The sequence below is a fragment of the Bombina bombina genome, chromosome 6 (genome assembly GCF_027579735.1).
Source record: "Bombina bombina isolate aBomBom1 chromosome 6, aBomBom1.pri, whole genome shotgun sequence".
NCBI lineage: Eukaryota > Metazoa > Chordata > Amphibia > Anura > Bombinatoridae > Bombina > Bombina bombina.
The window spans coordinates 842,964,270-842,980,181 of NC_069504.1; the positions used below are offsets into that span (position 1 = coordinate 842,964,270).

Here is a 15,912-nt window from a genome sequence, read left to right on the forward strand (position 1 = left end):
ATACTTTGAGCTAAAGGTAGCTCAGAAAAGTGTGCAAAAAAGATTTGATAAATTTTAAACATAATTGCGCTATGATCCTTTCTTTCTATTTTACTTTTTGAGGATTGAAGATTCTGATGAACTGAATAAAAGGACTCATTAAATACAATTTAAGTTTATATCGGTTTGATCATTTCATATTTTGTGCACTGTGTGTAATATTGCAACACAAATTTTTATTTTTAGTCTATTTTTATAGCAATTTGATTTTCTTTTGTATTTTTTTACTCACAGTAGATTTGTCACAACAACAGTTATTTTTTTGTTTTTGTTGTTTTATTGTCATGGGTGGTAACATCTCGTTATACTTGAAAACTTGAACCACAACTTTGCAGCGGCATTGTCTTGGCTCCCATTCTCATCAAATACCATAATTTAGAAAAGACATTAACTCGGTAAGTTCAGTTTATTATTTTATTTGCACAATGTAATAACTCCAGTTTATTACATAAACATTATTCAGATCGTATAAAAAACATTCCTAAAAATAATTTCACTTTTTATGTAAAAAATAATACTAATCCCCCACAATGCATTTTGAGATTATGCCGCTTTGCCTTTCTCTATTTTTTATTCCTTCCCCTCTTCTAATACTTTATTATTTATTATTCCGCTACATTTATTTCTACTCTATATGTGTTTGTAAGTACAGATGACAAAAGGATCATAGAGGTTGAAGGACATATTGCATTTACTAGTGTATAAAACAGGACTACCATTCACAGTATAAGATTCAGTTAGGACAGCCCCCAAGCTCTAGGTTTTCAGCTACAACTGTAATGTCCTCACAAGCCTGTTGGTACTCAGCAGTCTGACATTCTTTCTCATTTGGCCACCGCTCAATCCATGTCTCTTTACCAATGATGTAGGAGTAGCTGTAAAAAGGCAGAAATAAAACATTAACATAACATTAAAGGGCAAGTCTGCTCCAGAATTGTTATTGCTTACAAAGATAGATTATCCCTTTATTACCCATTCCCCAATTTTGCATAACCAACACGGTTATCTTAATATAATTTTTACCTCTGTGATTACCTTGTCTCTAAGTCTCTGCAGACTGCCCCTTATTTTAGTTCTTTTGACAGACTTGCATTTTAGCCAATCAGTGCAGATTCCTAGGTAACTCTACGTGTGTGAGCACAATGTTATCTATATGGCACACATGAACTAACACCCTCTAGCTGTGAAAAACTGTCAAAATGCCCAGAGATAAGAGGCGGCCTTCAAAGGCTTAGACATTAGCATATGAACCTACCTAGGCTTAGCTTTCAACAAAGAATACCATTGAGAAGAAAGCAAATTTGATAATAAAAGTAAATAGGAAAGTTGTTTAAAATGGCATGCCCTATCTGAATCATGAATGTTTAATTTTGACTAGACTGTCCCTTTAACTACATAACAATTGTCACAAAATATTATTTTACTGTATATCTGAATACAATTCTAAAGTTGTGGGAAATGCTCTAACATCCTGCTGCTGGAAGAAAGCTGAATGTTTTATTTTATAAAAGAAAATACCATCAAACAGTGGAGGCCACGTTCTTTGTTTTAAATGTTTTTCCATCCAATATTTTTTCTATTTTTTAATACAAATTAATCATTTAAAAGACTTCATGAAACAGCACTAACACTTGTTTATGTAACCTCCTGTTATAGCTAGGGTGGGAAATCCCACTTCTACTGGGGAATTCTGGGAATTATAGTCATTCTAACACATGATGTCCCACAGTGCTATTTTTTCTTCAAGTAGGCAGTGCTAGCAGGAGATAGGGTTGCCAGTGTTCAGTATTCAACCAGACTGTCTAGTATTTTAGAAGGCTGTCCAGCAAAACCTTCATAAAAATACTGAACACTTCACTTCATTATTTTTTTTTAAAGTCTATGGGGTATATTTAACATAGCGCGAGTGGACATGATACGATCTAGCGTATCATGTCCGCTGCACATCGATAAATGCCGACAGCATATGCTATTGACATTTATCATTGCACCAGCAGTTCTGGTGAACTGCTGGTGCAATGCCGCCCCCTGCAGATTCACGGCCAATCGGCCGCTAGCAGGGGGTGTCAATCAACCCAATCGTATTCGATCGGGTTGATTTCTGCCAGCAGCCTCTGAGCAGGCGGACAAGTTATGGAGCAACGGTCTTTAGACCGCTGCATCATAATTTGTGTTTCTGGCAAGTCTGAAGGCTCGCCGGAAACAACGGCATCAAGCTTCATACAGAGCTTGATAAATCGACCCCTAAGAGTGTTAGCTAAATGCAAAAGGCGTCCTATGCCTCAACATAATACAATTATGGAGCAGAAAGATGCGAGGGATAGTCAAGGGGGTCAAATCACTTATGTTTACTTGTTACTCTCAGCCAAAACAGCTACAATTATTTATTTGTATTTTACTGGCAGCCAAGTGGTAAAATGACTGCTCAGTTGTGAAAAATATGCATTGTAGGATTAAGGGTATTATGTGACCACCACAGATCACTGTGCACAGTCACAGATTGCCCAGTATTTTTGTGGAGGACAGATGGCAACCCTATCAGGAGACCATGTGAAACAACTAGTAAACATGCTGGGGAGCAGTGAGAAAAGGAAGCAGTTAGTAAACATACAGGGAAGTGCTAGTTTTCTCCCTGCATTGTACATTGTCAGAATATGTACAGCTATAAAAGCATGGATTGTGAGATGATAGAGATTGCAAGATAGGAAAGGACAGTGAGAGACAAATGGGGTTTATAGAGAAATAAAAGGGGAGGAAAGAGTGAGAGAAACGAACATTGATGTTTATAGTTACTCCCGTGTGAATAAATGCTACATTATAAGAGCTCTTGTTTATTGTGCACTCTTTCCCACCCTCTTTTTTTGTCTGGCTAAGGGCCAAAGGGGTGGAGTTTATAGAGTTTTAGAACATAGGTGCTCAGCATCAGCAATGCCTCATATCAAGTGCAAGCTGTAGGGCTCTGTAAGTCACCTTCTCCTATAATCATCCAACTGAAGGCAGCAGCACTTGCTCTTTAAATTGGATGCATTACATCTTATAGGCATGAATAAAGAAATTAATTGGTCTCCATACTTCTGATTGCTTTGCATTTATTATATATTCTTACATATATTCATGAGTGTGCACTATGTCTATTTAGGAATAAAGAGATATATGCATATGTTTGTTGTTTTTATTTTGAATAAACACCAGGGGGTGCTGTTTATGGATATGTGATGTAGATAGAGAAAGAGTTAAAGGGACACTGAACCCAAATGTTTTCTTTCGTGATTCAGATAGAGCATGACATTTTAAGCAACTTTCTAATTTACTCCAATTATCACATTTTCTTTATTCTCTTGGTATCTTTATTTGAAATGCAAGAATGTAAGTTTAGATGCTGGCCCATTTTTTGTGAACAACTTGGGTTGTCCTTGCTGATTGGTGGATAAATTCATCCACCAATAAAAAAAATGCTGTCCAGATGTCTAAACCAAAAAAAAAAAAGCTTAGATGCATTCTTTTTCAAATAAAGAGAGCAAGAGAATGAAGAAAAATTGAAAATAGGAGTAAATTAGATAGTTGCTTACAATTGCATACTCTACCTGAATCACAAAAGAAAAAATGTGGGTTCAGTGTCCCTTTAACTACCTGTGCAATTAAGTAAACCCCCACTCTAAGGTGTATAAAAGGTGCATAATGCACTTGTGTAACATACAACATGATTAAGATCAGGTTGACAGAAACTTTTTTTCATTTCATTTTCAGTTCTAATAAAAGAGTTTATAGAGTTATCAGGGGGGAGGTTTTATGCCCCCATAAACTTGAAAATCACCAGCTGTCACTACAATTCTGTGCTAGTTATAATTGACCTAATTTAATTCAACATTTCAATTCAGTCTGTGGGTGTTTAAATACATTATACAATACAACACAGAAATATCCATTATATAAAAAGAAAAAAGAAAACAAATGCAACATTTTAACAAAACACTCTTAGATGTAACAAAAAATATTTTTTCTTTGTGGGACTGTAGTTTATATGTTATTTATTTTATTAAGAGTTCCTGTTCTCTAATCTTTATAGGAGAAATAACAAGAAAGACAGTGTTGTGGGACAAGCTCCTGTTTCGTGTCATTTCATTGAGGTAAGCATAATGTGTGCAAGCTAAGATGGCAGATAATAGATCAGGTAGGAGGTGAGGATAGATTTAAGTCCAATAGGACTATTTTTGCTTTAACATAATGTCCTAGGGCCCCTGCAGCCTAAAGGGTTAAAGGGACAGTCTAGTATAAATTAAACTTTCATTATTCAGATAGGACTTTTAATTTTAATCAACTTTCCAATTTACTTTTATCATCAAATTTGCTTTTTTCTCTTGGTATTCTTAGTTTAAACTAAACTAAACCTAGGTAGGCTCATATGCTAATTTCTAAGCCTTTGAGGGCTGCCTCTTATCACAGGCTTTTTAAATCTCTTTTCAACACAAAGAGACAGAAAGTACACGTGGGCCATATATATAACACTGTGTACAGGCACAGGGGGTTATTTAAGATTTAGCACAAAACAATGCTAAATTTAAGACAATAGATAATAAACAGACACAGTCATGTGATCAGGGGGCTGGAAGAAGGTTCCTAAATACAAGGTAATCACAGAGGTAAAAAGTACATTAATATAACTGTGTTGGTTATGCAAAACTGGGGAATGGGTAATAAAGGGATTATCCATCTTTTAAAACAATAACAATTCTATGGTAGACTGTCCCTTTAAAGGGATATGAAACCCAAACCTTTTCTTTTATGATTCAGATAGAGCATGCAATTTGAAACAACTTCTGATTGATGTTATTTTAATATGGAGAGGTTGAAACTAATCTGTAGAAAAATTGAAGAATAACATTCTCTAATCATGGGAGAGCGCAGGTAAAAAGAATAGAAAAGAAAAAAAGAAAGATGTAATTGGTTTGTGGCCACTAGGTGTCAGTATAATGTTTTTAAAAATTGTTATGCAATTTTACATCTTTGACTCACCTGTTAATCATCATTGTAATAGTTTTTGCTTTATAAAGAAGCATGTAATGATTTCAATGTTGCTTTGTTTGTAGTACTTAGATGTAATAAAGTGAGTTTTTATATTGGTGCTGTGGAATAAACCTTTGCTGGTCTAAATAAAAAAGTGACACATTCATGCATAGTCACTTCTTATGGGAGTTATATTTAAAAAAATATAAAGACATAGCATCTTCTTAGTGAATATTTAAGTGTCCAGTTTTTTGTATACTGGATAGCTAGTTGTAATACCTAACTGTTGTTACACTAAATGCACTTGACAACCATTTAGATTTCTAATTCCTATTGCTAAGATAGTCATATCTATAACATTAACTGCAACTGCAATATAACTTATTCTAACACTAATACAAACCACTCTCATTCCTTAAAGGAATAGTCTAGTCAAAATTAAACTTTCATGATTCAGATAGAGCATGCAATTTTAAGCAACTTTCCAATTTACTCCTATTATCAATTTGTCTTTGCTCTCTTTGTATCTTTATTTGAATGTAAGCTTAGTAGCCAGTACATTTTTGGTTCAGCACCTGGGTAGCGCTAGCTGATTGGTGGCTACATTTAGACACAAATCAGAAAGCGCTACCCAGGTGCTGAACTAAAAATGGCTCCTATGCTTACATTTTTGCTTTTTCAAATAAAGATAACAAGAGAACAAAGAAAAATTGATAATAGTAGTAAATTAGAAAGATGCTTAAAATTGCCTGCTCTATGTGAATCATGAAAATTTTATTTTGACTAGGCAAATCCTTTAAAAACACATGTATTGCTTATTTGTTTAAATGACAATGTATACGCCAATGCACTTACCTAGATGGCTGTACCCAAAGATCTGTGGTTGTGCCCCATATCAAATAACTTTGACCAACCTCCAATTTCAAGGACTTCCGGCATTTTGCATGACTTATAAAATTACGTGTATTACCCCGAGGGTTCTCATCAGTACCTGGAGATAAAACAAGGTGGGAGTTATCAATTCTTTCTCACTGTCCATAATTATACAGTATATCATATTAGAAATTAAACTGTTTCACCTATAAAGTATCACTGATTATATATAGTGGCTTTATGAAAATTCAGTTACCTTCTTTAATAACGTCCTCAATCTTCATTACATATGTATCATAGTCATCCCTGAGGTCTATCACAGTGACTGTAGCTTTGTATACTGTGGAGAAACAGTTGATCAGTATCGCAGTACATTTATAAACACGGTCAATTAATCTGTTTAAAGGGGTATGAATATCAAAATTAAAAACGCTAAGGATTCAAATAGAGCAAGTCATTTTAAACACTTAGGCCTAGATTTGGAGTTTGGCGGTAGATGGGCTGTTAACGCTACGCAGGCTTTTTTCTGGCCGCACCATAAAATTAACTCTGGTATCGAGAGTTCAAAAAAATGCTGCGTTAGGCTCCAAAAAAGGAGCGTAGAGCATTTTTACCGCAAATGCAACTCTCGATACCAGAGTTGCTTACGGACGCGGCCAGCCTCAAAAACGTGCTCGTGCACGATTCTCCCATAGGAAACAATGGGGCTGTTTGAGCTGAAAAAAAACCTAACACCTGCATAGGGGAAGTGTTTCCCCTATGGGGAAACACTTCCTACGTCTGCACCTAACACTCTAACATGTACCCCGAGTCTAAACACCCCTAGCCTTACACTTATTAACCCCTAATCTGCCGCCCCCGCTATCGCTGACCCCTGCATATTATTATTAACCCCTAATCTGCCGCTCCGTAAACCGCCGCAACCTACGTTATCCCTATGTACCCCTAATCTGCTGCCCCTAACACCGCCGACCCCTATATTATATCTATTAACCCCTAACCTGCCCCCCACAACGTCGCCGCCAGCTACTTACAATAATTAACCCCTAATCTGCCGAGCGGACCTGAGCGCTACTATAATAAAGTTATTAACCCCTAATCCGCCTCACTAACCCTATAATAAATAGTATTAACCCCTAATCTGCCCTCCCTAACATCGCCGACACCTAACTTCAATTATTAACCCCTAATCTGACGACCGGAGCTCATCGCTACTATAATAAATGTATTAACCCCTAAAGCTAAGTCTAACCCTAACACTAACACCCCCCTAACTTAAATATAATTTAAATCTAACGAAATTAATTAACTCTTATTAAATAAAGTATTCCTATTTAAAGATAAATACTTACCTGTAAAATACATCCTAATATAGCTACAATATAAATTATAATTATATTGTAGCTATTTTAGGATTAATATTTATTTTACAGGCAACTTTGTAATTATTTTAACCAGGTACAATAGCTATTAAATAGTTAAGAACTATTTAATAGTTACCTAGTTAAAATAATAACAAAATTACCTGTAAAATAAATCCTAACCTAAGTTATAATTAAACCTAACACTACCCTATCAATAAATTAATTAAATAAACTACCTACAATTACCTACAATTAACCTAACACTACACTATCAATAAATAAATTAAATACAATTGCTACAAATAACTACAATTACATAAACTAACTAAAGTACAAAAAATAAAAAAGAACTAAGTTACAAAAAATAAAAAAATATTTACAAACATAAGAAAAATATTACAACAATTTTAAACTAATTACACCTACTCTAAGCCCCCTAATAAAATAACAAAGACCCCCAAAATAAAAAAATGCCCTACCCTATTCTAAATTAATAGAGTTAAAAGCTCTTTTACCTTACAAGCCCTGAACAGGGCCCTTTGCGGGGCATGCCCCAAGAAAATCAGCTCTTTTGCCTGTAAAAAAAAACATACAATACCCCCCCCCCCCAACATTACAACCCACCACCCACATACCCCTAATCTAACCCAAACCCCCCTTAAATAAACCTAACACTAAGCCCCTGAAGATCTTCCTACCTTGTCTTCACCATCCAGGTATCACCGATCCGTCCTGGCATCCGGTGCTGAAGAGGTCCAGAAGAGGCTCCAAAGTCTTCCTCCTATCCGGCAAGAAGAGGACATCCGGACCGGCAAACATCTTCTCCAAGCGGCATCTTCGATCTTCTTCTATCCGGTGCGGAGCAGGTCCATCTTGAAGCAGCCGACGCGGATCCATCCTCTTCTTCCGGCGTCTCCCGACGAATGACGGTTCCTTTAAGGGACGTCATCCAAGATGGCGTCCCTCGATTTCCGATTGGCTGATAGGATTCTATCAGCCAATCGGAATTAAGGTAGGAATATTCTGATTGGCTGATGGAATCAGCCAATCAGAATCAAGTTCAATCCTATTGGCTGATCCAATCAGCCAATCAGATTGAGCTTGCATTCTATTGGCTGTTCCGATCAGCCAATAGAATGCGAGCTCAATCTGATTGGCTGATTGGATCAGCCAATAGGATTGAACTTGATTCTGATTGGCTGATTCCATCAGCCAATCAGAATTTTCCTACCTTAATTCCGATTGGCTGATAGAATCCTATCAGCCAATCGGAATTCGAGGGACGCCATCTTGGATGACGTCCCTTAAAGGAACCGTCATTCGTCGGGAGACGCCGGAAGAAGAGGATGGATCCGCGTCGGCTGCTTCAAGATGGACCCGCTCCGCACCGGATGGAAGAAGATCGAAGATGCCGCTTGGAGAAGATGTTTGCCGGTCCGGATGTCCTCTTCTTGCCGGATAGGAGGAAGACTTTGGAGCCTCTTCTGGACCTCTTCAGCACCGGATGCCAGGACGGATCGGTAAGTATTTATCTTTAAGTAGGAATAATTTATTTAATAAGAGTTAATTAATTTCGTTAGATTAAAATTATATTTAATTTAGGGGGGTGTTAGGGTTAGACTTAGCTTTAGGGGTTAATCCATTTATTATAGTAGCGATGAGCTCCGGTCGTCAGATTAGGGGTTAATAATTGAAGTTAGGTGTCGGCGATGTTAGGGAGGGCAGATTAGGGGTTAATACTATTTATGATAGGGTTAGTGAGGCGGTTAATAACTTTATTATAGTAGCGCTCAGGTCCGCTCGGCAGATTAGGGGTTAATAAGTGTAGGCAGGTGTCGGCGACGTTGAGGGGGGCAGATTAGGGGTTAATAAATATAATATAGGGGTCGGCGGTGTTAGGGGCAGCAGATTAGGGGTACATAAGGATAACGTAGGTGGCGGCGCTTTGCGGTCGGAAGATTAGGGGTTAATTATTGTAAGTAGCTGGCGGCGACGTTGTGGGGGGCAGATTGGGGTTAATAAATATGATACAGGGGTCGGCGGGGTTAGGGGCAGCAGATTAGGGGTACATAAGTATAACGTAGGTGGCGGTCGGCAGATTAGGGGTTAAAAAAATTTAATCGAGTGGCGGCGATGTGGGGGGACCTCGGTTTAGGGGTACATAGGTAGTTTATAGGTGTTAGTGTACTTTAGGATACAGTAGTTAAGAGCTTTATGAACCGGCGTTAGCCCAGAAAGCTCTTAACTCCTGCTTTTTTCCTGCGGCTGGAGTTTTGTCGTTAGAGCTCTAACGCTCACTTCAGAAACGACTCTAAATACCGGAGTTAGAAAGATCCCATTGAAAAGATAGGATACGCAATTGACGTAAGGGGATCTGCGGTATGGAAAAGTCGCGGCTGAAAAGTGAGCATTAGACCCTTTAATCACTGACTCCAAATACCGGCGGTAGCCTAAAACCAGCGTTAGGAGCCTCTAACGCTGGTTTTCACGGCTAACGCCAAACTCCAAATCTAGGCCTTAGTTACACTTCTATTATGAAATGTATTTTGTTCTCTTTGTATCCTTTGCTGAAAAGCATATTTATATATTCTCAGCAGCAAATGCACTACTGAGAGCTAGATGGTGATTGGTGGCTTCACGCATTTGTCTCTTGTCATTGGTCCACCAATCTATGCATCTAACTTCCAGTAGTGTATGCCTGCTCTAAAGATGACTTTAACCATGTGTTTAATCCCTTTGCAGGGGATGATTATAATTCTTTGGTGCAGACCTTCAAAGAGAGTTCAAAAACCCACTGTACAGAATGAGGTTTCTCTTTGCTGCATTTCTAAAACTGTTAAAAGATTGCGCTTTAAAAAAACAAGACTGAATGGCAAAACACCCTATCATGAAGATGTGATTACTGAGAGAATCCCCATTTCTAAATTAATGAATTGCAAGTATGAAACAAAAATAAAGACATTAAGAGCGTGATTGCTAAACGCCATTTCTCAATGTTGCAGTTGTGATTTAAATTTTCTCGCATATCTTGCAGATCTCACAAGCTGTATGTGATATCATGTATCTGTCTTGTCTATTAAATACATAAACACATTCACAAACAGGTTACTCCGGATCATACATCAGTTCTAGAGCCCATATATTAGGATACACCTTAGCAACCAGATAATATGGCATCAGGGTCTTACGATGGAGTTACACATATGGGGTGCCCACAATGCTATGACTACGGCTACATGCCGAAACGCGTAAGCCATTAGTGCCACGCCAGCTTTCTATGTGCAAGTTGCTGCCTTTTCTCCTGTTTTAACTACTGTGAAATAAATGTGTTTTTAGAAGACTCCACAGATGCTGTTTCTTTGTTATCTATTAAATACATAAACTTATATAAATTTCTGTTCCACCCACCACTGAGTAACTATACAATAGGGCTGAATACAGGTTTTTTGAATCTAGCGCAGTGGTTGTCAAAGTGGGCGGCACTGCTCCTTGGGGGGCCATGGGAATACTGAGTGGCGCACTAATATGCATAAGAGGGGGAAGGGGGCACTGGTATTAGCATAGGGGGCACTGGTAGGAGCAAAAGAGTATGCTAGTGGGCCCTCCAAATTTAATTATCATAATTTGCTGTGCTTTATCTTAGATGTGCAAAGCAAAAGGATTTTCCTTCTATGATAGATCAGGTTTTATAAGCAAATTACACTTTCTCTTACTACAATAAATTGCAGCCACTTGTACTGTAGGATTGCATTCTTTGTTTTGCTAGAGCTGCACATTAATAATTGCACAGTTTAAAATTGTTGTTTAGTAGCAGGAAACACAGCAAAGGCCTGTTGTAATTGTCTGAGTGCCTTTGTACACAGTCAGCCATCTAAAGTTTTTAAGTCTTCTGTCATCAGAAATAATCTGGTGGTGCACTACGTAACACTTTGGTAAATCAAATACAGTTTCTTTTAAGTTTATTTATTGGTTCAGAAGTACAACTATTCTCCAAGTAAAGTTATTTTAAAATGACTATTGTTTCTGTCACTTTGAAATGGCTGCCAAGCTCCGCCCACTGATGACATCACAAGCTGGGCTGTATCTATGCACTTTGTTGAATAGCATTGACAGTCTGTTGAATCCAATTAGTGGGTCTTTTGTAACTAGTGAAGCCTTTAATGAAGCCCAGATTATAATATCATCAGTGGGAGGAGTTTGGCAGCAATTTCAAAGTGACCTGTTATTTTAAAATAACATTTTTACTGTTACTGCTGCATAATATGGAAAGGGTGCAGGAGGATATCTCCAGCTTAATCTAAAGTAAGACTTTAACCCCTTAACTACATGCGTCGTACAGGGTACGTCGCACACAAACTGGTCTTTAAAGACCAGCTTCCAGCCGCTTTACGGTTATTGCAGTGATGCCTCGATGAAAGACTGAAGAGAGAGGGGGGCGGGATCGGGGGCAGGGTTGTCGGGAGCATGCAAGGGCCTGCGTGCGTGCACGGGGGGGGGGGCGGGCGGGCGGGCGTGTGCATGGGGAGGGAGCGGGTGGGAACCGCTACACTACAGAAAAAACATTTGTTATAAGATGGCTCCCAGTAAGGTAGAGGTGGAGGGTTAGAGAGTTAGTGAGCTGTTTGGGGGGGGGGGGGGTCAGGGAGGTTGGGGGCTAAGGGGGGATCCTACACAGCTGCATATGTAAGTTTGCTATACAATTTTTTTTTTTTAAATATACCTTTTATTTTAGTACTGGCAGACTTTCTGCCAGTACTTAAGATGGCAGGGACAATTGTGGGATGGGGGAGGGAAGAGAGCTGTTTGGGAGGGATCCTGGGGTGTGATGTCTCAGGTGGGAGGCTGATCTCTACGCTAAAGCTAAAATTAACCCTGCAAGCTCCCTACAAACTACCTAATTAACCCCTGCACTGCTGGGCATAATACATGTGTGTGCGCAGCAGCATTTAGCGGCCTTATAATTACCAAAAAGCAGCGCCAAAGCCATATATGTCTGCTATTTCTGAACAAAGGGGATCCCAGAGAAGCATTTACAATCATTTATGCCATACTTATAAAAGTTGTTTGTAAATAAATTTCAGTGAGAAACCTAAAATTGTGAAAAATGTTACGTTTTTTTTATTTGATCGCATTTAGCGGTGAAATGGTAGCATGAAATATACCAAGATGGGCCTAGATCAATACTTAGGGTTGTCTACTACACTACACTAAAGCTAAAATTAACCCTAGATGCTCCCTAATTAACCCCTTCACTGCTGGGCATAATACACGTGTAATGCGCAGTGGCATTTAGCGGCCTTCTAATTACCAAAAAGCAACGCCAAAGTCATATATGTCTGCTATTTCTGAACAAAGGGGATCCCAGAGAAGCATTTACAACCATTTGTGCCACAATTGCACAAGTTATTTGCAAATAATTTCAGTGAGAAACCTAAAGTTTGTGAAACAAATTGTGAAAAAGTGAACAATTTTTTTTATTTGATCTCATTTGGCGGTGAAATGGTGGCATGAAATATATCAAAATGGGCCTAGATCAATTCTTTGGGATGTCTTCTAAAAAAAAATATATACATGTCAATGGATATTCAGGGATTCCTGAAAGATATCAGTGTTCCAATGTAACTAGCGCTAATTTAAAAAAAAAAGTGGTTTGAAAATAGCAAAGTGCTACTTGTACTTATTGCCCTATAACTTGCAAAAAAAGAAAAGAACATGTAAACATTGGGTATTTCTAAACTCATGGCAAAATTTAGAATCTATTTAGCATGGGTGTTTTTTGGTGATTGTAGATGTGTAACAGATTGTGGGGGTCAAAGTTAGAAAAAGTATGTTTTTTTCCATTTTTTCCTCATATTTTATAAAAAAATTTAAAGTAAATGATAAGATATGAGAAAATAATGGTATCGTTAGAAAGTCCATTTAATGGCGAGAAAAACGGTATATAATATGTATGGGTACTGTAAATGAGTAAGAGGAAAATTTCAGCTAAACATAAACACCGCAGAAATGTAAAAATAGCCCTGGTCCTTCAGGGAAAGAAATTGAAAAATGGCCTTGTCCTTAAGGGGTTAAGATGACTAAGGTTGGGAAACTGGTATCATCAAGCCCATCCACCAGTTTTTGAACAATGAAATAATTACTATATGTGGTTTATATGACTCTTGTACAGTGACTACAGACATTACAAAGCTGGTATTAAAAGATAAAGGTAACACAGTTTTAATACAATTTTAAAAAATCTTTTAAAATTTGAGTATGTTTAATTGTTACTCCTCTATATTGCATTGTGTCATTATCTTTATTAGGGATTGTGCACTGCTGGTTTGAATATTATTTTTATGGGTTACGTTATGGGGGCGCCGATGGTGAGTTTATAGAACCAAGGGGGGTAGTGATCTGAAAAAGTTTGGGAACTTATCTGATCTAGACCATATATTGATGTATACATCTAAAATGGCATTTGTGATCATTTCAGAGTGTATTGCACATGTACAAGATTATAGAATTGTCTTGGAATTGCTGTCAAACACGTGGAAAATTTTCTACTTTTTCAACACCCTTTGTATGTTGTTGAATTCAGTGGGCTCCAATTATTAAGCAGCTAATTCTGCTTTGTAGGCCCATTGTTTTAAACTAAAGTTAAGAAGCAGCGGTCGTAAGATAGCTGCTCCTTAAAGGGACACTAAACCCATTTTTTTTCTTTCATGATTCAGATAGAGCATTCATTTTTAAGCAACTTTCTAATTTATTCCTATTATCAATTTTCCTTCGTTCTCGTTATCTTTATTAAAAAAGCAGGAATTTGATGCATAGGAGCAGGCCCAATTTTTTGTTGAGAACCTGGGTTATGCTTGCTTATTGGTGGGTAAATGTAAGCCTCCAATAATCAAGTGCTATCAATGGTGCTGAACCTAAAATAGGCTGGTTGCTAAGATTTACATTCCTGTTTTTAAAATAAAGATAGCAAGAGAACAAAGAAAATTTGATAATAGGAGTAAATTAGAAAGTTGCTTAAAATTAAAAATCATCCCGATCCGATAGCCGATTGACCGCCAGTGATCAAGGTGTGGCATTGAACAAGCATTTCTGGTGAAATGCTTGTGCAATGATAAATGCGGACAGCGTATGCTGTCTGCTTGTAGTGATGTCCAGCAGACATGATTCACTATAGCAAATCATGTCCACTCGACATTTGATAAAACAAGTCCAATGTGTGCCCAAAATAAAGTGCCAAAGCTGTGGTTGGGAGTATTGTGATCACCAACGCTGTGGATGCATTGTATGGGTGTTTTCCTGCTATCTGTTCCTATCAGATTTCATCTTTTCCCAAAACGAAAATGTTGTTATAGCTTGATTGTGATCACTTAAAACTTGAAAAACACGTACCAGAAGGCTTGGGGGCTGATTTATTAATGTGCGGGCTACAGCGGATCATGTCTGCCCCACATCGATAAATGCCGACAGCATACATTGTCAGCATTTATCATTGCACAAGCCTTTCGTGTGAAATGCTTGTGCAATGCTGCCCCCTGCACATTTGCAGCCGCTAGCCGGGGGTGTCAATAATCTCGATCGTATCCAATTGGGATGTTTCTTGTCTGCCACCTCAGAGGGGGCGGACAAGTTAAGGAGCAACGGTCTTAAGACAGCTGTTTCTTAACTTAAGTTTACGACGAGCCTGAAGGCACGTGCGGAAACAGCAGCATACGCTACTTCTTAAATCAGCCCCTTGGAATCAACCCTACAGTTATAGAAATGCAATAGAGCAATAATTAGATATTTTAACACATAAGATATTTTGTTGCGCTTTTTTGCCCCTTTAATCAATTAGAAATATAATTAAATATAGAATGAAGTTATAAGCTGTATATATAAATAGACTTACATACTTTAAAGTAAATTTCTTACCATAATCCACACCAGGTTGGCACGCATTTTCTAATCGCAGTTCTGCAGTGATGTCATCGTCTATCTGTTGCTGCATGAAACAGTTCTCTAAATGATAAGGAGGGAGAGAGATCAGGGGTCAGAAGCATCTACACTCATCTTTTTTAGTAACAAATTATAAACACACATTAATTTGTCATTTTCAGCAGCTGTTTCATATGAAAGATCATGATAATAATAATCTTTTATACTAATGACTTCTGTTCGTTCATATAATTCATTAGATTAGTTCTACCTATTCTGTCTACTGCTCCATAAACTAATTGCTATAACTCCTCCTAATGCTTCAAATTACCTCTATCTTTATATTTTCTCCCCTTTTCATCTTGATCAGTAACCTTTCCTTTTAAAGGGACTTCAATCCCAACATTTTTCTTTCATGATTTCATGCAATTCCAAACAACTTTCCAACTTACTTCTGTTATCAAATTGGCTTTATTCGCTTGGTATCCTTTTTACCAAAGTATGCTTTTCAACAAAGGTATGACTGTACCTCTCAAATTGGGATAGCTGGAAAGCCTGTTCTTATGTTTACTTAGACCTCATCTTCAGTATTTTGTACAGTTTTGGAGGCCATGGGGTCAATTTATCAAGCTCCGAATGGATCGGGTTGATTGACACCCTCTGCTAGCGGCCCACGAATCTAAAGGGGGCGGCATTGCAATGATAAATGCAGACAGAGCAT

At 37.8% G+C, this 15,912-nt stretch overlaps 1 protein-coding gene across 1 annotated transcript in view; it reads right to left on the reverse strand.

Moving 5' to 3' along the window:
- Positions 1 to 772: 772 nt before the first annotated feature.
- The window catches only part of LOC128662297 (A.superbus venom factor 1-like), a 122,806-nt gene continuing 107,666 nt past the window's right edge, over positions 773 to 15,912 (reverse strand). The window contains exons 38-41 of the mRNA XM_053716103.1: positions 15,189 to 15,275; positions 6,173 to 6,256; positions 5,899 to 6,034; positions 773 to 914 (exon numbers count right to left, since the gene is read on the reverse strand). Coding sequence (XP_053572078.1) covers positions 773 to 914; positions 5,899 to 6,034; positions 6,173 to 6,256; positions 15,189 to 15,275 — 449 coding nt within the window. The remainder of the gene's footprint in view (positions 915 to 5,898; positions 6,035 to 6,172; positions 6,257 to 15,188; positions 15,276 to 15,912) is intronic.